A 25,908-nucleotide genomic window follows, 5' to 3' on the forward strand; every position below is an offset into this window, starting at 1 on the left:
GCTGAAGCAGAGTCCAACATGTATCTCTGCTCTAAATGGAAGGGACTGTACTTTACTTGTAAATATAGACATGGTATATAACACATAAACATCGTCGAGAAAGATGTTAGTCTATAGTCTGCATTTCCACAAGTAACAGTAACGGTGCCATGGTGGAAAGAAAACAGTATGACTTCTATATGTCATATTATTATAAATGTTTTAGCACAGTGAGGGAGGCCAAGGTGGTTCAGTGCAGTAAGGGACTAGAGAGATGGCTGAGTGGTGGAGAGCACGTCTTACTCTTCCTGAGGACCAACGTTCAGTTTGCGGCACATAAATCGGCCAACTTACAACTGCCGCTAACTCTAGCTCCGAGCAACCTGAAGCCTCTGGCTGCCTGGCACCTGCACTCCACAGCGCATACAGCCAATCAGCCAATCAATCAATCAATCAATCAATAAGTGCACACCACCAAAGAAGGGGGTAAATGTATGCTTAAAGAATTATCTAATTTAGTACTTCAGGAAATGTGTATGTTATCACCAAGTAATAGAATGAGGACTGGAAGTCTGAGGACTTACCCATGATTTTTACACAAATATATAATGAAAAAACAATGGTAGCTATAAGCTATTAAAATGGATATTTTTTAAAGCAATGCTGTAGTTTACTCAATCAATCATAAATTTCCTACACCAGAAAGATTACTGAAAGTAGATTTGATTTGGTCAATCAAAAGTAAAATAAAAATAAAAGGCAAGAATAAAGGAATAGGGAGAAGCAGGAACAATAGCAAACCAATAATCCTTTGTATCCAAGAAATAAAGATTAATTTTAAAAAGTGAGCAAAAAATGGATGGTTAAATAATAAATTACTAAGTTTCTATCATAATTCTAGACATTTGAAAAAGTATAAAATATTTCAAAAAATAAATTACTTGAGTCTATAGATTGAACATGCCGGACAATTCTTTCTTAAAACATATACACACAGAGATACACACATTTGCAGACACAGGAATAACATAAAAACACAGAGCCAGAAGTCATAATATACACTTGTCAGATAGAAGGAAAAAGTCCCTAAAACATGAAACAAAGTCCTCCAAGGACGCCATCTACTGCTAGGCAAAGGCCTGCCCTCAGATGTGGCTTTATCCCCAGTAAGACGCTGTTGCAGGAAGCTAATTTGTCATTTTCATGAAGTGGCCGTCAGTTGGAGATAGCTTATGAGCAAGGGACGGAAGCCTATGCCTATTTCTCTCAGTGCTGGGTGCATGTGGCCTGCACAGGCCATGCTTGCTCCTACAGTCTGTGAGTCCAGATGGACCGTCAGTCCTCATGTCTCAAAGGCCTTGTTTCTTTGGTGTCCTCCATGCCCTCTGGCTCTGTCCACCTCCTCCTCTGTGGTGCTGTGGGAAGAACCAATCACTCTCCGATTGGATTTAAGGCTCGTTGTACAAGATGGAGCCCATGCACATCACTGATCAGGTGGTCAAGAACCTGAAACTAGAAAGGCCACCTCGGAGAAAAGTCAGATAAGGACTTAGCAGTAAGTGATTCCTAGCAACATTCTGCTACAGTCTTACATCAGTAGTTTGCTCAGCTGTCATCAGAAAAGCTTCCTCCTGCAGAAGGGAACAAGTACAGAGACCAACAACTAACTAGGCAATGTGCGGAGAATCAGAGACCTTGGAAGACTCAGTCCAAAATGGGATGTCTTCATCAAACCCTCTCCTCCAGGCCAGGTTCGTGGAACTCATAGTGGGGTTTTTGTTTGTTTGTTTGTTTGTTTTGTTTTTATAAATAAACAAACAAACTTAAAATTATACTATAAAACATCTACATTTAATATCCAAACTTTTAAACTCAGTTATTAAAAGGAAAATTCTGAAGCTGTCTTTACTTCTAAGAGCCAGGGTAACAGTATTAAACATAACACAGACACAAAGAGATATGTATACACAGACATGAATGGAAGGAAGAGAGCAGGGCTCAGCACAGGGAGAAATCACCAACAGGCCACATAGTAGGACTATCTAATTTTTGACAAAGATGTTAAAATAAACAAACAAAAGAGGAACTTTTAAAATAAATGACATTGAAAGACTAGTTACCCAACAATAGAGGAAAAGTTGATAGTGTTTCTCATTGTTTAAACCAATCAGGTGAAGTCATGACCTAGCTTAACTCTGCCCTTCTGCACTATGAAGATGGGTACAAGAAAATCTGAAGGTCTCAGCACAGGTAATAGATCTTTAAGCTGAAACTAGAACCACAAAAAGAACTGAATTACACAGAAAAATCACAAGAACCAGAAACTGAAAAAAAAGCAACAATAAAACAAAAGTGAAAACCCCCCAGTAAGATCCAGCCTCAGAACAGGATCCATCTGTGTCAATTCACAGAACATGAAATGCATAGACTCGAAAAACTCAAAAGTCACCAATAAAATAGCAAGGAATCCGAAAATAAATGGTGGTCATACTCAATAAACACACCAAATGAAAAAGTGCAAACAGCCAAAAATAAAAGAAAGAATGCTGAATAATTTCCTCGAAAGAGAAACGCAGAGCCCATACTGAGGTTGCCTCTCACCCACCTGGAATGGCTATCATTTAGAATCAGACACGCTGGGCCTGGGCGGCTCATGCACTGCAGTAGGAACATGAGCTGCCTCAGCCATTAATCAGTACGAAGGCTCCTCAGAAAAGAGCAGACCTAAAGAGCTGGATTCCGGTTTTTGTAAGTTCAACTCCCATCACCCACTCAGTGGGTAGCATGGATTCCCACAGATACAATGCAGCATTTTGGCCCTGAGCAACAAGGACCTGGGACATACATACATGCAGTAAACAATTCACACATAAAATAAAATTAACAGAAGTCTAAAAAATCTAACAAAACAAAACAAACAAAAACCCAAAACCTAATAAACAAAACTACTGTCAAAAATAAAAACAAGGCAGGCTAAGCCAGGACAGCCATATGCAGATGAGGAAAATGTTGGGCACCTCCACAATTGCGTATTAATCAGTCATAAATAGGAACGAAATAATGTCATTTGTAGAAAAATAGATACAACTACACATCCTTATGGTAAGTAAAATGGGCCACTCCCACAAAAGAAATGCTTGTTTTGCTCTCATAGGAAGAATCTAGGGGAAGCAAACAAAGGAGATTTAAAAACACTCCTGCGGCTGTGCAGGAGATGTGCAGAGGACCTTGAAGGGGACAGTGAGGAGAGATACAGAGTGGAGACGGGGTAACTGGACTACATTATACATGGAAATGTAGTAAAATCCTCCCCTTTAAATGATACATGCTAATAAAATTTGAATTTATAAAGTAACAGAAAAAGTGGTATAATTTTAAATTAAATCCACTCCACGTATTAATATTGAATCTGTGAATCTGCTGGAACCCTGACCCTACACTTGAGCAGATCTGTACAAAAGGAGGAGAGATATTTTGTAGACCTTAGCAAATAGAAACTTCTTAAATAATTTTACCTAGAAGCAAGTATTTTTAAAATTATGAAACATTATACCTATACAATGTCTTGTAATGTTAAAGCAATATTTGCATGAACGTCATGTCACAACTGTCCAAAGAACAAGCAGGAGTGTTTTGGCCCGACCCCTGCAGAACAGCACACTGTTAGCTCATCAGGAAACACACAGAACAGACTGACATAATCCATGTTAGCTTACAAGGCATCCATGCAGGGTTTGCAAATTACAAATTAGATTAAGTTAAACTACACACTAAGAAAGAAAAAAATAATGTCATTCCCTTAAAATGAATCACATAGTTTGGAGCCAATAAACAGGACATTTAGAAAGACAACGATAGAATATGTTCTCAGATGCACATTAGCCTCCAAAGCAGTAACAAGTGACTGCTCTGAAAGCAAACCCAGGAAAAGCTGTACAGATTCTGGACCTGGAGTCCAGACAATGAGGGACAGCTTCACTGTGACAGTGACGGCCGAAAGCACAACTAGGAAGGCTCTCTATCCATCTCACTCTGACTTCCTCTACACTGAATTTGGAATCTGATACAATTCAGTTAAAATCCAGGGCAAAGGATATGAAGAGGTGAAGGGGTATCCTGGAAAAACATTTTTATAGCCTTACAACCAGCTAGAAATACTTCCATGTAATGTTATGTTAATTCATATGGAATTAAATATATTTGCATTTTCACCCTATTAAATATTATTTTTGTATAATGCAACCCGAGTAGGTTTTAGTATCTAATAACTACCAAGTAATACTATGCTTCTTCAGGAGTGGAGGAAGGGTCAGGTGAAATAAGGGAGGCTTTGCGAATCATTAGAACAGCCCCATGACCAGAGTCTCATACAGAACACCATTGGCAGGTGATGCTCTTTACATGGGAGCGAACACCCCACTGGGAGGGTTCACCCTCACCAGGCAGTTCTTCTAAGACAAGATGTGGAGTGGGAAGCTGATGCTTAGAGAAAATAATTGTGTAAGCACTTCATTTTTCCATCATGGCAATGCAGACTAAGAAAATAAAATTACAGGTACTTGTTGGTTGAAATAAATGTCCAAATTGCAAACCCAAGTTCAAAATATTACTTTTTAAAGTTGTTTCCTGAGCATTCCTTGGAAGATGTCATTTGGATGTTTATTATCAACTTCCAGTAACTGAATATAAAGTGGTCTCACAGAAAATAAAGTCAGTGCTCTCTGGTGAAACTCCACCAAAGCTGACACTTTCACATAACTGAAGGCTGGAGCAAACATTTAGGCTTAATTCTGGCAGTGACTGGGAATGAAGGAGTTTAAGGCATATTTAGCCAGAGTCCAGCTATATAAGCCAGTGTTCTAAAGGGAAATAAAAATTAAAAGAACGGGATAGCCAAAAGATTTGAGATGCCAGTTGGTGGGAAACAACCACTCTTTAATATCATGAAAAATACCTAAGTAACTCTGTCCAGCTAAACAATGCATTTTCTATGCAAAAATCACTGAACAAATAAAGGAACAGCTCATAGTCTCTCCTCCAGAGTGAGCTCGAGAACAATGTAGGACAAGTCAAATGCTGCTTCAGTAGATCTCCAGAGTACTAAATTATGTATCTATGACCTGACAATTCAACAGGAGTGTAGAGTAGCATAGTTATCAGTGCAGTATGATAATTTTTTGGTTTCTGTATAGAGATAATGGGAAAAAGGAAATCCTAACCAAAGACATAAACATAAACAAAAATATAAACACACATGGGTGTCCTTCATCTCCAGGGAAATGAGATCAAAAAGGCCAACCACAGAAGGAGTAGAGGAGAAACAGAAGTAGCAAAACAGGAACCATGATCCCTGACGCATGATAAAAGCAACAGCCAATAAAGGTGAAATGTTGAGTGGCATCTGAGAGAGCATATAGAAGAAAAGAGGCAAGGTAGAAGAAGGAATTTCTGAAAATACTACTGATGAAGGGAAAGGCTTATTTGCAAACAGAATCTGCAACATGATGAGAGTCATAAAAACAGAATTACCTGCAGCAGCCAGGATGGAGATGGAGTCAACAGAAGCTTCCCCACGGTAGTGCCCACCCACCTGCCAGACATCGTTCCTTCAGACCGGACTGTGTGTTCTCAGAAAAGTCCATGGCTGGGCTGGCTCCCTTTACGCAGTGAGTGAAGCACAGAGCAGCATCCAAGGAAATCTTGGCTGGAATCAAACCCAGTCTGCCATTCTTAACCTCACATTCGAACCCTCATCCATCCCACTGAAATATTTTCCTTGCTGAGCATTTGTTAAACCATTATCACCGTAATCTTAAGTATTTTCCTTTGCTGCCCTCTCCAAGTCCTTGCCGAGGTTCCTGGGTTGCTCCGAGCTCCTAGAACAAGAGAAGAACAAAGTGCCCCATGCACAGGCCAGACGGCTCCCGAAGGAGTTGCCCTGAACTGCCCTATGTACAAGTCATTGAACTCTTACCACCAGCCCTAAAGCAAGCTTCAGAGGGACAGAGAGAAGCTGTCACCTTTAAATAATGCACATTGTTTTAGTGACTGGGGGAAAGAGCTTAAATGTATCAGAAGACTAAGTATTGAAATCTCTTGATGTGGCAATTAGGATAGGAATGGCCCCCATAGACTCATGTATTTGAATGTCTGTCAATAGGGAATGGCACCATTAGGAGGTGTGACCATGTTGGAGTAGGTGTGGTCTTGTTGGAGAAAATGGGTCACTGTGGAGGCAGACTTTGAGGTGATATCTGCTCACGCTATGCCTAGTGTGGTACACTGACCTGCTGCCTGTGGATCACGATGTAGAAGTCTGTGTTCCTTCTCCAGCACCATGTCAGCCTACATCCTGCCATACTTCCCACCATGACGACAGTGGAGTAAACCTCTGGGACTGTAGGCCAGCCCCCATTAAATGTTTTCCTTTGTTAGAGTCCCTGCGGCTGTAGTGTCTCTTTACAGCAATGAAAGCCTAACTAAGACAAGCAGCAAACATGCAGCAATATGGGCTGACAAGAACAGAACAGAGGAATAGGCAAACAGAGCAAGAAGGCTCCTGGCCTTTGGTTCTTCATATTCTCCCTAAAGGAGCAGCCCGCCTGAAGGCCGTTTCGAGACAGTGACTAAAGTCAAGGAAGAATCTGGATATCCGGGAGTAACAACCAGCCTGCCTCACCTCCCCAGGTCTCAGCCTAGCTTCTGCAGCACAGCTTTGAAAAAGCCCCCAGACAAACAGTTTGACTTAGCTTACATCCCAGGGTCCTCCCTGCATAACAGAGCAGGTCTCTCACCCACCTCTCTCTTTTCGTCTTTCATGTATGAACTAACATCTCATTAAAACTCATCCTTTTTTGGACACTGAATGTTTTTAAACTCTTAAGAAAAGAATCAAAGCAACTTTCTGGTAACAAGGAGGTCCCAAACATTTTCAGAAACATGCTAACATGTGTATGCCACAACCAAGATATTAAAAAAGAGAATTTCTGAATCACTGAGGAAAAAAATACATGCTATAAAGGGAGAGTAAAAACCCTTTCTTGCTAGGAAGCACATACCTATTAAGTGGACAAAAATCTTAAAAGAAAGTCTTCTTTAAAATAGGAGAAAATTCTACAAAATAAAATGAGTGAAGTGGTATGTAGAAAAAGGATTCATCTGATGTGAAAAGAACATTTTCTAAAAGTATCTAATAATAGGGTCATATAGTGCTCAAGAGAGAGACATAAAACAAAGGGGCTAAAGATACATGAACTTGTAGGAAAGTATTGACTTAACTTTAAAAGTTCCTATTGCAATACTACTCCTGAATTATGACGGCTTTGATTTATATGAGCTTGTTAAAATATATCACTCACATAAAATGGGACTTCCTCATGAAAAGAGAAAAAAAAGAAACTGGAAATAACTGTAGTAAATAAATTGTGCTCCCTAAAGTCCTCCTACAAGCTCAAGAAGGGTCACAGTTTAGGACACCAGCTTCCCAGCAGTAAACACAGAGGAAAACTCAATTACATACATGATTCTCTAGTACCCAAGTCTGAAATGACAAATCACTGCTGGAAAGCACAGTCTCTGTTGAAGTAACAACCAGAAGGAATCACGTTCCCGAGTCTCACAGAGACAACACAGCATTTGATGGAATAGCCCAAACACTGACCTAACATCAATACTGGGTTTCTTGTTACTTCTAGGAAGTTTTTAAAATTTAAGTCATCAGCATAATAATTATAATGTAAAAAACTCGATCTACAGGACAAAAAAGTAAAAACACGACAGTGAAAGAAATGGCTCTCTATAATAATGATAATAATAACAACGATAATACTGGGAAAACAGAAAACAACTTAAGAGATGGAAGGGCAGAGAACAGCGTGGGGCCACGCATATGTAGTTCCAGGACACAGTGCTGAGGCTGGACTCTGTGGAATCTGCACATGCTACGCTACAGCTGCCTGTGTTGACCTTCATTTGGGAGACAGCAGAGAAACGTGTACCCCTGCAGTATGCTGGTGGAAACAAAGAATGTTGAAGCGACCCATGCAGTATAGAGCTTAGCCCTAAACCTTGGGAAGGGGACTTTAGTGGAAACTGTGTGTCTCTATCCATATAAACCTAAATAAACTTACTGACTAACCCAATTAAATGCAGAATGCAGTCTTCCATAAATAATATGATAAATAACATTTTTGATAAGTGATGTGGCTTTTATTGTGTTACTGAGAAATGACTCACTAGCTTCATTTGAATTAAAACCTTTTTCACAGAAATCGTCACGGTACCACAGACTGCTCTCTAGATCTGACTGTCCACAGATGAGAGTACACAAAGAACGGGGACAGGGAACTTGGTCACATGTGAGTTAGCTTACAGACTTACTAGAGTAAGCAAGACTGAAGAGGGACAAGTCACCGTCACTTAACGCCAACAGAGGTGAGTCTCCTGTAAATAGTTTTAATGCTGACATTATCCATAAGTCTTTTCTTTTTCCTAAACTAAATTGTGCAGGTAGTATTTTGTTTTGGGGAGGGGCGTTCTTTTTTTGGTTTGGTTTTTTGGGTTTTTTTTTTTTTTTTTTTTTTTTGGTTCTTTAAGAAAAAGCTGATGGCAAAAAAAGCCAAAACCCAAAATATCAAAGTAAGAACAGACAGGAGAGCAGGGAGTGATGATGAAAGAGGAAGGCCTGAAAGGCAGGAGCCTGAGGAGGCTGTGAAGCCGCATCCACAGTGACAGCAGGAGGGACATGAAGAACCAGAACCTCCTCCATGTACTGAGGAGAGCCTCCTCCATGTACTGAGAGCCTCCTCCATGTACTGAGGAGAACCTCCTCCATGTACTGAGAACCTCCTCCATGTACTGAGAGCCTCCTCCATGTACTGAGGAGAGCCTCCTCCATGTACTGAGAACCTCCTCCGTGTACTGAGAACCTCCTCCATGTACTGAGAACCTCCTCCATGTACTGAGAACCTCCTCCGTGTACTGAGGAGAGCCTCTTCCGTGTACTGAGAGCCTCCTCCATGTACTGAGAACCTCCTCCGTGTACTGAGGAGAGCCTCCTCCATGTACTGAGGAGAGCCTCCTCCATGTACTGAGAACCTCCTCCGTGTACTGAGGAGAGCCTCCTCCATGTACTGAGGAGAGCCTCCTCCATGTACTGAGGAGAGCCTCCTCCATGTACTGAGAACCTCCTCCGTGTACTGAGGAGAGCCTCCTCCATGTACTGAGGAGAGCCTCCTCCATGTACTGAGGAGAGCCTCCTCCATGTACTGAGAACCTCCTCCGTGTACTGAGGAGAGCCTCCTCCATGTACTGAGGAGAGCCTCCTCCATGTACTGAGGAGAGCCTCCTCCATGTACTGAGGAGAGCCTCCTCTGTGTACTGAGGAGAGCCTCCTCCGTGTACTGAGAACCTCCTCCGTGTACTGAGGAGAGCCTCCTCCGTGTACTGAAGAGAGCCTCCTCCGTGTACTGAGAACCTCCTCCGTGTACTGAGAACCTCCTCCGTGTACTGAGGAGAGCCTCCTCCATGTACTGAGGAGAACCTCCTCCGTGTACTGAGGAGAGCCTCCTTCCTGTACTGAGGAGAGCCTCCTCCGTGTACTGAGAACCTCCTCCGTGTACTGAGGAGAGCCTCCTCCATGTACTGAGGAGAACCGCCTATCTACTTCAAAGGAAACAGTGTATCCACTACATCTAATATTGAGGAATTCTGGAGAGAATAATCTTCTAACAAGAAAAAATTAATATTCATAAGGTAAAGCCAGGAAACTGGCAGTCCACTGCACTCTGTGACATTCACTTCTGAAAACTGCATAGTTCCATTCATGAATGGCAGCATTCCTCGATAACCAAGGTACCCCAAGAATCAGTTCAATGATCACAAAAACCCATGGGAAAATCATATCGACCTGAGTTATTGTTTTGGATGCTATCTTGATATTTCATGAAAAATTGTGGCACAACAAACTTTTAAAACCAAAGAGAACAGGAAATGATGCCTTTACACTATTTTTGCATGGGAACTTTTTAAGGTTAAAAGAGAAAAGGACCCAAGGTAGCCACCTCAAACCCTCCTAAGTCACATACCCTATACCTCAAAGCTTCCCCAGGTCACACCAAACATTTCAACACCCCCTGCCACCCCGGGATCATAGTCATACCCCAAACCCTCAGTCTGACACCCAAACCCTCCTGGTACCATGTGTTAGCATTCTGTCTAAGCTCCGCACCCACAGTTACCTGGCAGTATCCAAGAATGCCTGACACTATGAAAAGGGCTGCTTGCCCTGCTCCTTGTTCTCTCTTGCCCTTACCATTTCCCTCTCTGTCCCTTTTATCCCTATTCTACTTCCCCTGTTGTTCCCCCACCCCAGTCTCTCCAAGTGCTCATGGCCTGCCTCTACTCTTCTTCTCCCTCTTCCTCTTCCTCTCCCTCTTCCTCCTGCTTTCTTCCTCCTTCCCCCCTCTCTCTCCCTCCCCCCTGCTACCCTTTGAACTCCCCTCCTCATGCGCTACACTATACTGTCCTGAATAAACTGTATTCTATACTATACCATCCTGTAGCTGGTCCCTCAGGGGAAGGGATGTCTCAGCATGGGTCCGTCAGGGCCTCCCCTTTCCCCATACCTCACCACACCTTCATCGACCATATTCCTATTCTCTTTATATAAACACACCACCATGCCTCACACCTGAACCCTCACAGTGCCGGGCATCGCACTGCTGATCTCTATCTAGCACAGCGGGCATCACTGCTGATCTCTATCTAGCACAGCGGGCATCACTGCTGATCTCTATCTAGCACAGCGGGCATCACTGCTGATCTCTATCTAGCACAGCGGGCATCACTGCTGATCTCTATCTAGCACAGCGGGCATCACTGCTGATCTCTATCTAGCACAGCGGGCAAACTGGCAGAAGTGCAGCTTCCATCTCTAGTCACTTAGTGACAATGACGAGTTTCCAGACGTCAGCTTGCTAAACAAAGTCCTGGAGCCAGATGTGGGATACCTCCCTATTTATGGTTGGTCAAGGAGACCCCCACTCCCACCCCCAAATATGAGGCTACTGCCATTTCTGACAGTTGCCCACAGAAGGAGATGGGAAGGCCCTATTTGAAAGATCACGTATTGCGGTTACAGGTAATGAAAAGAAGCATGGACTACAGTGTAACTCCATTCCTGCCGTCAGCTTTCCTACTGTTGACTCACCAGTTATCACGGTGTACTGAGTGCTGGACCCAGCATGTTACAATACATATTTGCAAGGTCTACACACTGATAAAACAATGGGACAAATGTTCTAAGATTTATGTATAAAACCTTTCTGTTTGGATTGATGCACTCGCCACCAGATGCAATTCTTGCCTAATTCAGTAAACTGGTAAAAAGTCCGTGACTGAAGAGGTCAGGTCAAAGGCCTAGGAGAACCTAGCTCATGTACTGCTTCATGAACACGCTGTTCAACTGCGTTCAGACATCTGCTCTCACACCCACAGATCAGTGCTGAACGTTCTCTTCAAAAAACAGTGTATGTGGGGACGCAGACATGGAAGGGGCTAGGAATAAGGCACCACTGCATGCTCACTTCTACACAGGGCACTGCATCACACCCTGACCCATACAGGGGTCAAGGGGCACGACAGAACAGGGGGCAGAATGGGGGTAAAAACAAGGTGAGAAAGACTGTGGTACAACAGAATCTTCTGGACAGAATGTCTGCTGCAAGCCAAAAACTCATAGCAGCCATAGTCACTGTTTCAGTCAGGTTCCCTAAAGGAATATAACCAAGAAGGATGAAGATACACACGTGTGCAAGTGCACACACGTGCACACACACAGACATGCACACAGGCACACACGCATACACACAGACACACACACACACACACACACACACCACACACTCACATACACACACACATAGACACACTCACATACACACACAGACACACACACAGACACACGCACAGACACACACACACAGACACACACACAGACACACACACACACACCAAACACACACAGACACACACACACCACACACACACAGACACACTCATACACACACACACAGACACACTCACATACACACACACAGACACACACACACCACACACACAGACACACACACACCACACACACACACACACACTACACACACACACTCACATACACACACAGACACACACACACACACACACACAGGCACACTCACAGACACACACAGACACACACACACATAGACACACACACACAGACACACTCACAGACACACACACACACCACACACACACACACTCACATACACAGACACACAGACACACACACACTCACAGACACAGACACACACACTCACAGACACACAGACACACACAGACACACACACTCACAGACACACACACTCACGCGCGCGCGCGCACACACACACACACACACACACAATTGTTCAGAGGCATAAAAGGCTCCTAGAGGCAGATGAAAACTGAAGCGGAGCATGCCCCTCCTCTCTTCCACGATCCCAAGCCAGTTGGTTCTAAGCACTGTACTACACAGACATGACACTCCCTCTCTCACAGGCCTCACAGTCACAGGGAACACAATGTAGCTGTACTCATTGTTACAAATGTAGAAAAGAATGTTCAAGATTATTAGGAGCAAAACCAAGGTGTTGTAAAGACATTTTCATTCCCATCATTAACAGTAACAGGTAAATACAAATTTATAGTAAAAATTGCTTGAGAATGCACTTACAACTTGACTTGAGTTGATTATTTACAAATATGAGCTGCACGTGGCACATTCAGTTGCTTGTATTTACCTTACCTTAACATGAGTTGATGAGAAGTTAGGTAAAAAATTGATTCCTGCAAAAGCTATCATCATTTCAAATATTCACAGGATCTCAAGAACACTGTGAAATTTAGGTTTTTTTCCTCCAGTGACAGTTATGCTGACAAACTTTTTTGGTTCATCAAACTTTAGAATAGAAGGATGTGACTTTGCTTTAAGAAATTAACATTTTTGCATACATCACTCAAAGCACAAGCCCTAAATACTTACAAAAATGCATTATTAATTTAATTGTCACAGCCTATTTAGCTAACTTCTATTTTATATTTTTCTGCAATATGCAAGGCATTAGGGAGTAGAATCAAATTCTGAACATGAAAAAAAAAAAAAACTGATGATACCGTCCTGGAAAAATTAAAACATAGCAAGCTTCCAAATTATAGCCAAAGCATTAGTGTTTTAAATGGGTGAGAAAAAGCTTTAATGACTTGACAAACGTTGTTCCCAAAGAGAAGGTAAATCAAACTCACACATGCAAGGAGGAGGAGCTTTTATGAATGTGAAACAGATTACATTTCTAAATCCTGGTCTCCTCCAACCACAGATGGACATGAGAAAATGCATTCATAGCTAACTACAGGAATTCTGATCCATCATTCTACACAATAATGCCCCCTTCCCAAAAGATATCACAAACACATCTGAATCAAAGAATTCTTAACAGGAAGAAAAATTTAAAAATATCTAGTGTAGATGAATGCTGTCACTAGAAAGACTTAAAAGGACCTATCCAGATAATCTAGTAGCATTTTCATGCTACTTGGCAAGGCTAGTATAGGTACAAAAGCATGCTAGTGTCTCACAAGAAAGGAAGTCATGTGATCTTTCTGGCATGGGATGATGGAATGTTCTGCAACAGGCAATCTGTTTAAATTTTGGTCACCAACCTATGACTACACTGAGAGGTAAAAGAGGCAGAGTCTACTGGGAAATAGACAACTAAACAGACACACACACACACACACACACACACACACACACACACACACACACCAGTAGAAGATGGAGGGAAAGATGGATAACTGGGAAGGGAGCCTGATTCTGAAAACCCTCAGAGTGACATACCTCGTCCCAACAGGCCAAATACCCCAATCCTTCCCAAACAGTTCTACCAATGTGGGCCCAAGTACTCAGGTGTCTGAGCCTGTAGCAGCCATTCTCAATAAATTACTACATCTCTGCAGCTTTATTTATACCACAGAGTTAAAGGAACAAAAGTACCTATGAACCTCAGGGAAGACAAATAGAAAAACCAAACAGTAAGTGCATGACTTTCTTGGTACATTATATAAAAATTATCATTTTAATGAAGGTGTTAGCATGATAAATAAATATATGTGTAAATGAAGGTTAATTATTTGTGTGACCTTGATGTGAGGGAGAGAAAATAAGAACACGTCCAAATTCTATCTTCTAATTCATATTTTATCTTATAGCTATAAAATTAGAATCCTAATGTACTGCTTAAGAACTGAGATAACTCATATGAAAACAAGAGGAACATATGTATAACATGTATGTAACACACTTGTTAGCTGGGTATAATTGGGACAGAAATATGACAAAGAAAATTATGAGAAAGCAAAGTTTAGATACAAAGGAAGCCCACACAATTTGAAAATATTTGAACACAACAAAAATCTCTAAACACACTTGAATGTTAAAGAAATTAAACTTCAGAAAAAGTAATCTAGTTAAGTTACTATTAGACTAATAGACATTTTTATTTTGAAATAGCCATAGATATTTTAAACATTGCTAAAAAGGTTGAGGTCTTAGTATAATTTGGTAGACGACTTTAGAACCGTCAAAACACCATGACTGACACCCGGCTGACTATAGAAACCTAGGGTACTTCCTTGGGAGTTGGAAGGGAAGCTGAAATCCTAGCTTCAATTCTGGAAGCTGAGAGCATGTCTCTATGTACTAAGTGAGTCCATTTTCTAAGCTTACACAATATCACAAGTAGCCATGTTCACGTAGTAACTGACACTGTTAGAAATCAGGTCAGTGAGAACAATTAAGTCTACATGATTAAGTTAATAACTATACGCCACCAAGGAAAAGTAAACCTGGCATTGATGGTACAATAACTGTAGGCTATTTTTCCTGACATGGCAACTATAGTATTATTTGGAGAATGACATAGACATTTCTGATTTAATATTGTCAGTGTTTTAAGTCTATAATAAGAACTCAAAAATGTTATTTTAAAACTTCAAAAAGTTACACTATAGGCAACATTTAATTGTTTCTCCCCTCAATATTTAGTTTTAAATATTTGTTTTAGGATTTACTTTCATTTCCCTCCAATTTTAATTCCATAGTTTTGTTTACATCACAAAACCTTTAGTGTTTCCAGACTTTTAAAACTACCATATGCCATTACATTTTTCCGAAAAGTTGACATAATGAATGGAGTTCAAGAAGGAAGCTACAAATTCAAGATGAACCAGTAATACAAATTTGAGAAGTTCTTTCATTAAACAAAACTGAAAATAGATAAAATAACTGTACACATGAAATACAAAATACAGAAAGATGAAATTACCTTTCTTTTGGGGTGCCAACTCCATGCTTGCCTAGCAGATGAGTATTCAAGTGTTTCTTCATCACAAAAGCAACCCTAAAAAAAAAAGAAGAAAGAAAAGAAAGAAAAGAAAATTAATTATAGAATTCTATCTTGGCACTTGGCTGACAACTGTAGAGAGCACTTAAGAATGCTTCTGGACTAGGCATGCACTAGCACAATGTGGACACGCTCATTTGAATAGTTCTGGACTAGGCGTGCACTAGCACAATGTGGACACGCTCATTTGAATAGTTCTGGACTAGGCGTGCCCTAGCACAATGTGGACACGCTCATTTGAATAGTTCTGGACTAGGCGTGCACTAGCACAATGTGGACACGCTCATTTGAATAGTTCTCAGACACTGCTTGCCTCTTCCTCAAAGGCACCATCCTATTAAATAGCAAAAGACACAAATGCATCTAATTTGATGGGCTTCTTCTCTGGTTTGGGAATATTAAAAGTATCCAAAGTATCCAAAAGATCAAACTATGACTGTATTTCTTAATCACTGTCTCCATTGTCAGCTGGGATGAAAAAGAAAAAGTACTATGATATAACATACACTGCCCCATAGCTGATACCACACTTCAATCATGAAATGCACTCGAGAAAATATCATTTTATTACATATTTAAAGAATCATAAAAAAGAAAAAGGAATAGCTGTATGAAGCATCCTAAAAACCATGGTAGTGATGGAAAGAGGTTGTTTTGAAACAACGTTAACAGTTTCCAGTGTCTACAGCATGCACACACATAACATGTGGTTTTGTGCTGAACAGACGTCAGTATACATGAAACAAAGAGCATCACCTGACCCAGTCCCTTAACTCACACACCGGGTAAAAGCACACACATGGAAAGAGGGCACACATGCAGCACACACACTGCCATCCTTCCACACAGCACCACATCAATTATGTCACTCTCAAAGGCACCAGATTTCATTCTGAAACATTAGACAAAATGGCTAATCTGAAAAGTGGGTAAAAAAAAAATTTACTGTTGTAACTTAGAGTGTAAAGGGCTTGCAAACATTTTTGTTAATTATGTATTACAGCTGTCCTTCATAAAGTTAATTACTAATAGCTGAAAGGCAACAGAATCTATTTGCATATGTACATGAAAGGCGTGACACATGCAAAAATATGATTTTAATTAGCATTCTATGATATGAAAGGCTACAAATCAAATTGGCATGTTATAAGACTCTTAACATTAAACACTGAATTCATCTGGACATGTTTGCACAAACGGGCAATGGGAAGGATGTTGAGTAATGCAGCCTCTCAGAAGAGATCTGCCATGAAAAGCAAAAGCCAAAGAATCTCTAGAATCACAAAAGCTTCGTTTTGAAAACATCACCTATTTGTTTATTTTCATATAACACTGGGAAAGTGTGTAGGGAAAAATATATTTGCATTTTAAATAATTTTACTTCATTTTTCAAATAAAGCTGCATACAATGAAAACACCAGTCATTCCGTTTTGCATAGTAGGCAACAAGAACTATGACAATAGATGCTTTACAACACAAACAGCTGGTTGCATCATCAATCATTATAATGGAAAGATAATAATCACATTTAAAGGATCAAACTGTGATAATATTAAGTGGTGAGCAAAAAAACAACAGCATTAGATGTTCTATATTTGTTTCTGCTCGATTTGGAAAGAATAAATAACATTTTTCATTTCCTGAAAAAAGAATACAGCAATAACAACAGTCCATTTAAGTCATAACTTTCCTACTGTCCTCCATTTTCCAATAATTAAAAAAACATAAAGCTAATAGCGAAGACCAAAGGTTAAAAACCCAAAGTTGCAAAGCACAGCTTCTTCATGTGACCAAGTACAATTTAAGAGATTTGAACTCAGAAACCAGAATGCAGTTCTTTAATAGAGAACCATTTATTAATTAGAATGCTAAGGTTTAAAATAAAAATCAAGCAAAAATGTTCTAATACACAGGAGACTATCTACAAGAGGGAGGAAACTCTGACCTACACATTCTAAGTCTGCAAAGGGATTCTGCAAAGAGGCGATTTGTCACTTTTGGGGAATACTGGAGAAAATGGAAAATTTGTGCAGTCTAGAACATGAGTTTATATTCAATTGTAAAATATGTACTTATCCCATTTAACCTAGATGCCATTTCTTTGTGTTTGGCTCTTTAAAATATGACTGGTGTGATACTTTTGATATAACTGTGAGTGTAAAACAAAATACCCAGCTGACCAAAGAGAAGACGACTGGTAGGGATATGCTCCACTCACTATATAACACAGTACGGACTTAAGACTTTAATATAATTCATAGAGAAAAAAGAAAACAAAAATATCCCTCCAAAGAAGCTAGCATTCCTTGCTCCTAAGAAACCACACGTTCTCCCCTTCATGGTAACTGTCATTGACTATGCATCAGGTATGAGGTGAGTTTTTCACAAAGACCAAATGAAAAAGCAAGCAGCATCAGCCTTCCTGGAAGGCTCCTCATCTACCCCGAGCACAAGACTAGGGAGAGGGGCATGGCCCATCAGATGCCTGTGCTGCCTTTCCCCCCTGGGATCCAGTGCCACAGCCATCAGATGGCCCAGAGCCAAGAAGAATGGAGGCCAGGCTTGAGAGCAGGGAGCAGAGCAGAACAGACAGGCAGGAGCCACACGGTGGATAGAACATAGAGGCTTTAGCTTTGTTCTGTGGGAACAACCACTGTAGGCGCAGTAACAGATTATTTACCTGGCTCACGCTTTACAGGAGGAGGCCCATTCTGTCTCTATGTCTCTGTCTGTGCCCCACCCTTCCACAGACCTCTCTACCCCCCTCTCTCCCCCTCCCTCCCTCTCTCTCTCTCTCTCTCTCTCTCTCTGTGTGTGTGTGGGGGGGGGGGGGGGGGGGGGAGGCACATGCTTGCCACAGACTAAAGAAAGGTAGAATAATTATTTTAAAATTTTGATTATGTAACGGATTTTAACTGATTTGCACCTGATAAGCCAGCCTGCCTCCACCTTGGTTTTAAAAGTCGTCTTATAGTAAAGGCAAACTAGGTTCACTCTTTTTTATGACTAAATCTCTGTTTCTCAAGAATGGGGCTATGCCCACTATAACTCAATTACAAATGGTTCTGCACTGCCTGTCCCAAGAAACTGCAATCATGTCCTTGCTTCAAAAACACCGACCTTGCAAGCCTACCTTTGTCTTAAAGGTTGTTGTGACTACCACCTTACTTTGTTTGAGGAGGTCAGTGTAACTACCTTGCTATGCTTCTGTTCCTGCCTCGGGAATAGCACCTTACTTGGAAACTCCTTAGCATGAGCTGTAAGAAGCTGCCTCCCCTCCGTGGCGCACTCGTGAAGCCCACCTTGAGAAATGGAAGGTGATGCACACAGTCGGAACGCTCGCTTTAATTCAGTTGCCATGATGACCTGAATCAATGGTCTTGTGTCTGGCATCCTTAAGATTAACACAAGGGCCTGATATTTTATCACTTAAACTGGATTTGGGTGTTAAAAGTACATGACAGTGCTAACATTTACATGCTAGTTTTCAAACAACGATTCTTTATTTTACTTTCAGTTCAAAATAGCTTTCCTATACATAGATTATGAAAGCTTCCCTTCTTTTAGTCCTGTGGGTTTAATCTGCCTTATCAAAGTAAATCCAGCATCATAAGCACAGAGACTCGAGAAGCAACAAAACCTTGCTTGCTTGCCTGTCTCACTCACACCCATGTGTAAGGCAGGGCGCTGAAACACGCAGGCCACAAGTCAGGCCTAAACCTGGGGCACCTACACTCTGCTGCAGACAGAACGCACCCCACCAGCATGGGCTCCTGTGGGCTGGCTGTCTTCACTCCTATTCTTCTGTGTGTGATTGTTACTTCCAACTCTCTAACTGACAAAATGTCCACAATTCCTCCTACATAAGTACTAACTGGGCTGAGAATTGACTAAATCACAAGTTCAAATTTGAGCACAGCCTTCTGAAGGGTATGGACGATTTTGGGGAAGAAGTTACAAGTTATGAATGACACCACTGAGACGCCAGCACTATGCAGACATCCTAGAGTTCCCATGCAGGTGCACAGAGGACAGGTCACGCTCAGTACACAGGTAGGTGGTCCCAAAATCAAATGATTATCATTTTAAATCTCTACCAAAGTAAAAGTTCACTGAAAAGACAATAGGCCATGAGACTAGCTGGCAAAGTCTAATGACTTATATACGAAAGTGCCTACAATCATGAAAACGTGTGGAACTACTTCAGGCTAATGAACTCCTTCTATTACACTAGCCAAGTAATGCTGCTCTTTAAGTAAAACATACACCTCTAAGGGAAACACGGTAGCCTGGGAAGGCTGGGAGGAGAGCACAAGGCCAATTCTGGCTCTGCCTTTTAACACGGGGTAAAGCTGATGGTGTCATGTGCCTTCTCCAGTTCCTAATGACCTCAAACAGATGACATCCTCTACAGGAGGGCTGCTATAAAGAGAAATGTCCCGTAAGTACTGACATCCTGAGAGGCAGGATGGTAGTGCAACATCTAAATACTGCCATTAGAATGGTCCTCAACACAATCTAGTAGTAGATGATTTGATTTTACCTAGAAAGACACGTGATCAGACAAAGAACTTCAACTCCAAAATACCTACATTCATCTTGGTACTGGTGCAGTGAACAAATGCTGAAATAAAGTGCAGCTCACACAGACAGGGCTTACAAATGTCACCAATGTCACCAAACAACATTCTTGTGTGAAAATCACCTAAAAGGAATGGTCCCCGTAGATTCCTGTGCGAATGGCTGGCTTATAGTGAGAGGTACTAATAGGAGGTGTGGCCTTGTTGGAGTTAAGTGCGGTCTTCCTGAAAAACCTGTGTCACTGTGGTGCTAGGCTTTGAGTCACAGAAACTTGAACTGGTTCTTTTCCTGCTGGTTGTGGATCTAGACGCAGAACTTCTCATCAGTACCTCAGAGCTACTTCTGCCTGCACACTGCCCTGCTTCCCCATGACAATAACGGGGTAAGCCTCTGAACTGCAAGGCAGCCCAAAATAGATGCTTCCCTTTGTGAGATTGCCATAGTCATGGGGGCACTTCACAGCAATAAAACTCCAAGTAAGATGATCCCTAAAGGTGAGATGAAGGAAAGTAAAGCACCACAAAGGATACCATGCAACAGCAAGGAGAAAAGGATGCTGGCTCCACCACGGGTGAGGACTGAAATGTGGGCCAACTAACATGCCACAATGTTACTGTTTTATCCAGTGTGCATATATTTCATCAGAACATTATTGAGACAATGGGTGTCTGAGTGCAGCATCTGTGTAACTACACTCCTCATAGAGTATAAAGCTAGGAATCCCAAAGTCACAGAAATTGAGGGCTAGATATTCAACTAACCATTCCTGAGTGGTGGAAGCTTCCTCTGTTTGAGCATGAGAACATAGTCAGCATACTTGCTGTGCGTGCTCTCAAATGGCGCTAATCAAGGGGAGGCACTGAGCTCCATGACTCGGGCTCTCATTCTTGATCTGGAGATTAGACATTTACAGAAGAATCTGAGAAACACAAACTTTTCATACCTCAGCAAAGTTAGAGTAAAAGCCCAAGAAATGTGAAAGGAAGAAATCTCCAAAGGCTTTGTTTATGCATTTACGGTGCTAGAGAACTAAATTAAAAGCTCTGTGGTAAGAGCTAAGACCTTAGCTCTATTTACCACATAAGTGAGCTGGAACGAATTTTTATTGTCATGCTAAGTCTCTGCTTCCTAATTTACAGTGTGCTGATAAGTATACGTGAGATTTATTAAGTGAGATTTTAAAAAAGGACCACATAGTGACTATTAAACAAGTACTACCAGAGTAACTGCTATAAGGAAAAGAAGGAACAAATTAACACAGTGATTCTCGATTCAAGGGGAAGAAAGATCAACACAGCCACAGTTCTGCCCCTCTACAGAGAGTGCACATTTCCAGTCTGTGACAATGCATTACAGAGAAGTAAATGTAGTCCAGGGCCAGCAAACACTAGTGTGGAGGAACACACAGGATTAGCAGACACTGGTGTGGAGGAACACACAGGGTTAGTAGACACTGGTGTGGAGGAACACACAGGGTTAGCAGACACTGGTGTGGAGGAACACACAGGATTAGCAGACACTGGTGTGGAGGAACACACAGGGTTAGCAGACACTGGTGTGGAGGAACACACAGGGTTAGCAGACACTGGTGTGGAGGAACACACAGGATTAGCAGACACTGGTGTAGAGGAACACACAGGGTTAGCAGACACTGGTGTGGAGGAGCACACAGGATTAGCAGACACTGGTGTGGAGGAACACACAGGATTAGCAGACACTGGTGTGGAGGAACGCACAGGATTAGCAGACACTAAAAGTTCTCTGACAGTTCAGAATCTGAGATTTGCCCTGACCAAAACACCACTCAATAAAAATCAACAAACTATGAGTGCAAACTGAGCAGCACAGTTCTCACCATTAAATATATTCCACAATATATAACATAAAGCAGACCAATTTATTCCCATAATAATCCCCATGTGGCTAAAAATAAAAATATAAACAAAACATCAAATAATAGTTCTTAAAAACACTCATAATTTACCTTCTCATGTTAATTAAAGATATTGAAAAATATATTTAACATGCTATTATTTGACTTTGGAGTTATATAACACTTGTAAATACAGAACTTTTTCCATTTTGCTGAATATGTACTTGAATATGAATACAAATAAGAGAAATGGAAAACAGTAAATAAAGATATTTGTACGTGAGGACTAAGAGAGGTCTGCAAACACAGAACACAGGCCTACAGATAGCTCCTGTTTCATCTACAGTACGAAAAGCTTTAGCTAAGTGTAGGTGCATATTTCTACTGCTATCTGCAAAAATACAGGTAGATACATGATATAGAGATACACAGACACATGGGAAGAAATGAAGGAAGGAAGGAAGATGAATGGATGGATGGATGGATGGATGGATGGATGGATGGATGGATGGATTAAATAGATGGATGATAGATTAGATAGATAGATAGATAGATAGATAGATAGATAGATAGATAGATAGATAGATGGATGGATGGATGGATGGATGGATGGATGGATGGATGGATGGATGGATGGACAGATGGAAGATAGAAAGACAGATACATAGATAGGTGGGTGGGTAGACGGACGGACAGACAGACAGACAGACGGATAGATAAAATAGATGAAAGATAGACAGACAGACAGATCGATCGATCAAATAGATGATAGATAGATAGATAGATAGATAGATAGATAGATAGATAGATAGATAGATAGATAGATCAAATAGATAGATGAGGGGTTGGGGATTTAGCTCAGTGGTAGAGAGCTTGCCTAGCAAGCGCAAGGCCCTGGGTTTGGTCCCCAGCTCCGAAAAAAAGAAAAAAGAAAAAAAAACCAAATAGATAGATGATAGAGATAGATATGATAGTCATATGATAGAAAGAAGTTTCACTTCCTGTTTTGTGTATGAATGTTTTGCTTACACCTATGTACGTACACCACATGCATTCAAAGCCACAGATGTCAGACGGGGAGTTAGTTCCCCTGGTGTTGAGGTAAGAGAGAGTTTTTACCTACCATGTGGGCTGGGAAGCAGCCTCAGGTCCTCTACAAGTCCAGCCAGTACTCTTTACCCTGAGCCCTCTCTCCTGTCAGCACTGACAGGGAGCTAATGACTCGGCTGCCACCACCACAGCGCTCACCTATCTCTGACTACATCCTCATCTACACTACTGGGCTTTCTCATGCTTATCTTTCCTCCTCTTTGAGTGACTCTTTTATGTATACATTTTTACCTTCATATAGAAATAAAGTTGACTTCCTAAGTTTCAAACACAAACTCTCTATGGGGGAATCTAAAATGGGTATCTCTACCCATGGCTTTTCTGAGGTGATTGTTCACAATACGTAAGAACACGTCTGTACTCGGTCATGGGGCATCTCTCACTGATCTTCCTACAGAACAGCTAAGACTCTCTGTTGGGCCATTGTTCCAGTTTAGGACTCTCATCCCAGTGCTCATAAACCCATTACTCCTCACACTGTTCCACAGAGACCTTGCTTTTCTCTCCCTACATTAGTGAACGATTTCCAACTGTTACACCCAAGGACCACAACTTCCGGTTTCTCATCCTGGCAAATCATGCTGCATCCCAACAGCACATAACCATGTTTGCTCCAGCCCTCAGGTCATGCATGGCCTTCCTACTGCTGCTCTAGACAAGAGCGCCCAGCTAAGCAGACAGCAATCCTCCATCAGCACTTGGGACCAAGTCTTCTACCTCTGGAGGTGTCCTCCCAGGGAGTGGGAAACGACTGAAGCAAAGCTGCATGCCAACCAAGGGGTGAGGTTAGCTTAGATATCCAAATGCAGTGTGCGAGCAGAGAACGCTGGTATTGAATGCAACCACAAAACAACGCCTGTCCTGTACAAGGACAGAGGCACCCGAGAGCATCATGGAATGAAGTGCAGTTCTGAATACTTTGTATCCCAACACACACACATGCAAAACATTTATCAACTAAAACATGAGCTAAATTAAATCAGGCAGATTTCATCTTTGTCTCTATAATTTTCTAAAATAAGTTAAACTGTTTAATAAAAACAAACAGTTTGTAGTTTCCAGGTCATTTTCTTTCCTCAACCACATTCTAAAAACTCCATCACAGGAGTTTCTACATCCTGACAGGAGAGAGAACTGAGGCTGGAAGAAGATAAGTCATTCTGACATTTCAGAGAAAGTGTAGCGAAAAAGCTGAAAATGCAGACGCAGGCTTAGTGCCTAGTGACCTTTCTACAGAGCTGGCAAGCCTCTCAATGAAAGAGCACAGTCCCTGGAAAGTAAGGCACAGGAGCTAGGGACAAGTTCAAACACACAGTCGCTCAAGTGCAGCAACCCCTTTCCACATGAGCAAACTAAGAATGGGAAACTTGGTGATTGATGTGGAAGGGCCAGCCACTGTGCAGGACGCTGCCTCAGGTAGGCAGGTGGCCATGGGTCGACAGAAGCAAGCAGAGCAAACTATGGAGAGCAAGCTGTTGAGCAGCACTCCTCCATGGACTCTGTCACTTCCTGCCACCAGAGTCTAGCCAGGAGATCCTGTGCTGACCTCTGTTTCTGATTAACTCAAAGTGCTACGAAGAAGTGAGCCCTGCCTGTCCCACCTTGCTCTGGGTCATGGTGTTTAGCCCAGCAATAAACAGCAGGGACAACCTGTATCATCCTGAATATGGATGAGAGCACACAATCCCCACAAAGTGGTTTAAGCAAAGCCTCCTGAAAAAAACATGCTATTATATCTTGACTTGCTGACATGCATGTTAAATGAACGAAATTGGAAATAAAGCTGCAGTTCCAAGGCATTATCTTGCAAATAAAGCACAAAAAAAAAAAGCACAACCACATGTTGCATTCAGAAGTTAAAAGGAATACTAAAGAAGGAACAAAATCTATTTCTCAAACTTGATGTCATCTTTCATTGTTCTATGTCCTAACATACTTCATCATACTTCTATCATCCTTTTGAATGTAATTACCTCATCGACTCCCCCTGCCCACAACATTCAAAATAGAGCCTTACAATGTTACAGAAGGTGGGGATAGAGCTCATTTAGACAAATACTTGCCTCGTATGCATAAACTTTGGGATTTTAAAGAGGGCATAAACCAAGCACTGTGGTAAGTGCCAGTGATCGTCCATGTGAGTCCAAGAGGAAGGATCGAGCACATCCCAGCTTCATGAGGCCATGGCTGCCTTGGGGTATATGAGACTATGCCTCTGAACTATCAACAACACGCAATTTTATTTAGTAGAAAATTATTTTTTATATAATAAACATAAATATATATAATTAACAGTTGAATTTTTTTATGGATAACTATACTACTCCATGAATATAAGCATTGTTTTATTCATGAAAAATTTCATGAGGTAAAATAAGAAACACTTTTCAAGCTTCTGAAAAAAATGCTCTCTTTACAGAAAGAGTGTTGTGTTCTTTTGTAGATACAAATATTAGATACAATGTTCAAAGTATTCCTCCAGGGATATAAGCTATTGTAAGACAAACATCTACAACACAGTATCCTATACTACCAAATAAAATAGGAAGAAGCATTCAGAGGGAAGGACTTGTGTCCTAACAGTAAATTCCACTTCAAGGTAATGAGAGCTAACATGAAAACGTAGCCATTGTCATTCTCCACTGTGAGTGCTGCCGTACCTCACCTGTAGGAAAGTATGGCAGACTTCCACTACTAACCGCACCCTAAGTTATACTGAGAGCAATCCATATTAGGGCTGTGTGGGTTTGTTTGTATTTCTATTTAAAGAGAGGGAGATGGAATAAAATTCATTGGATATTTCATGTATAGGAACTCACTGAAATCTGACAATATTATTTTATTCACGGAGAAATCTTTGGCATGTACACATTAAGTAACTCTAA

At 41.3% G+C, this 25,908-nt stretch overlaps 1 protein-coding gene across 4 annotated transcripts in view; it reads right to left on the minus strand.

Annotated features, from left to right (window-relative positions):
• Zfp407 (zinc finger protein 407) overlaps positions 1 to 25,908 on the minus strand; it is a 399,166-nt gene that overhangs the window by 221,538 nt on the left and 151,720 nt on the right. For all 4 annotated transcript variants that reach the window (XM_008772221.4, NM_001427664.1, XM_017601148.3 and 1 more), the window contains exon 4: positions 15,381 to 15,455. In XM_008772221.4, the coding sequence (XP_008770443.2) occupies positions 15,381 to 15,455 (75 nt within the window). The remainder of the gene's footprint in view (positions 1 to 15,380; positions 15,456 to 25,908) is intronic.

The sequence above is a fragment of the Rattus norvegicus genome, chromosome 18 (assembly GCF_036323735.1).
Source record: "Rattus norvegicus strain BN/NHsdMcwi chromosome 18, GRCr8, whole genome shotgun sequence".
In the NCBI taxonomy this organism is placed as follows: domain Eukaryota; kingdom Metazoa; phylum Chordata; class Mammalia; order Rodentia; family Muridae; genus Rattus; species Rattus norvegicus.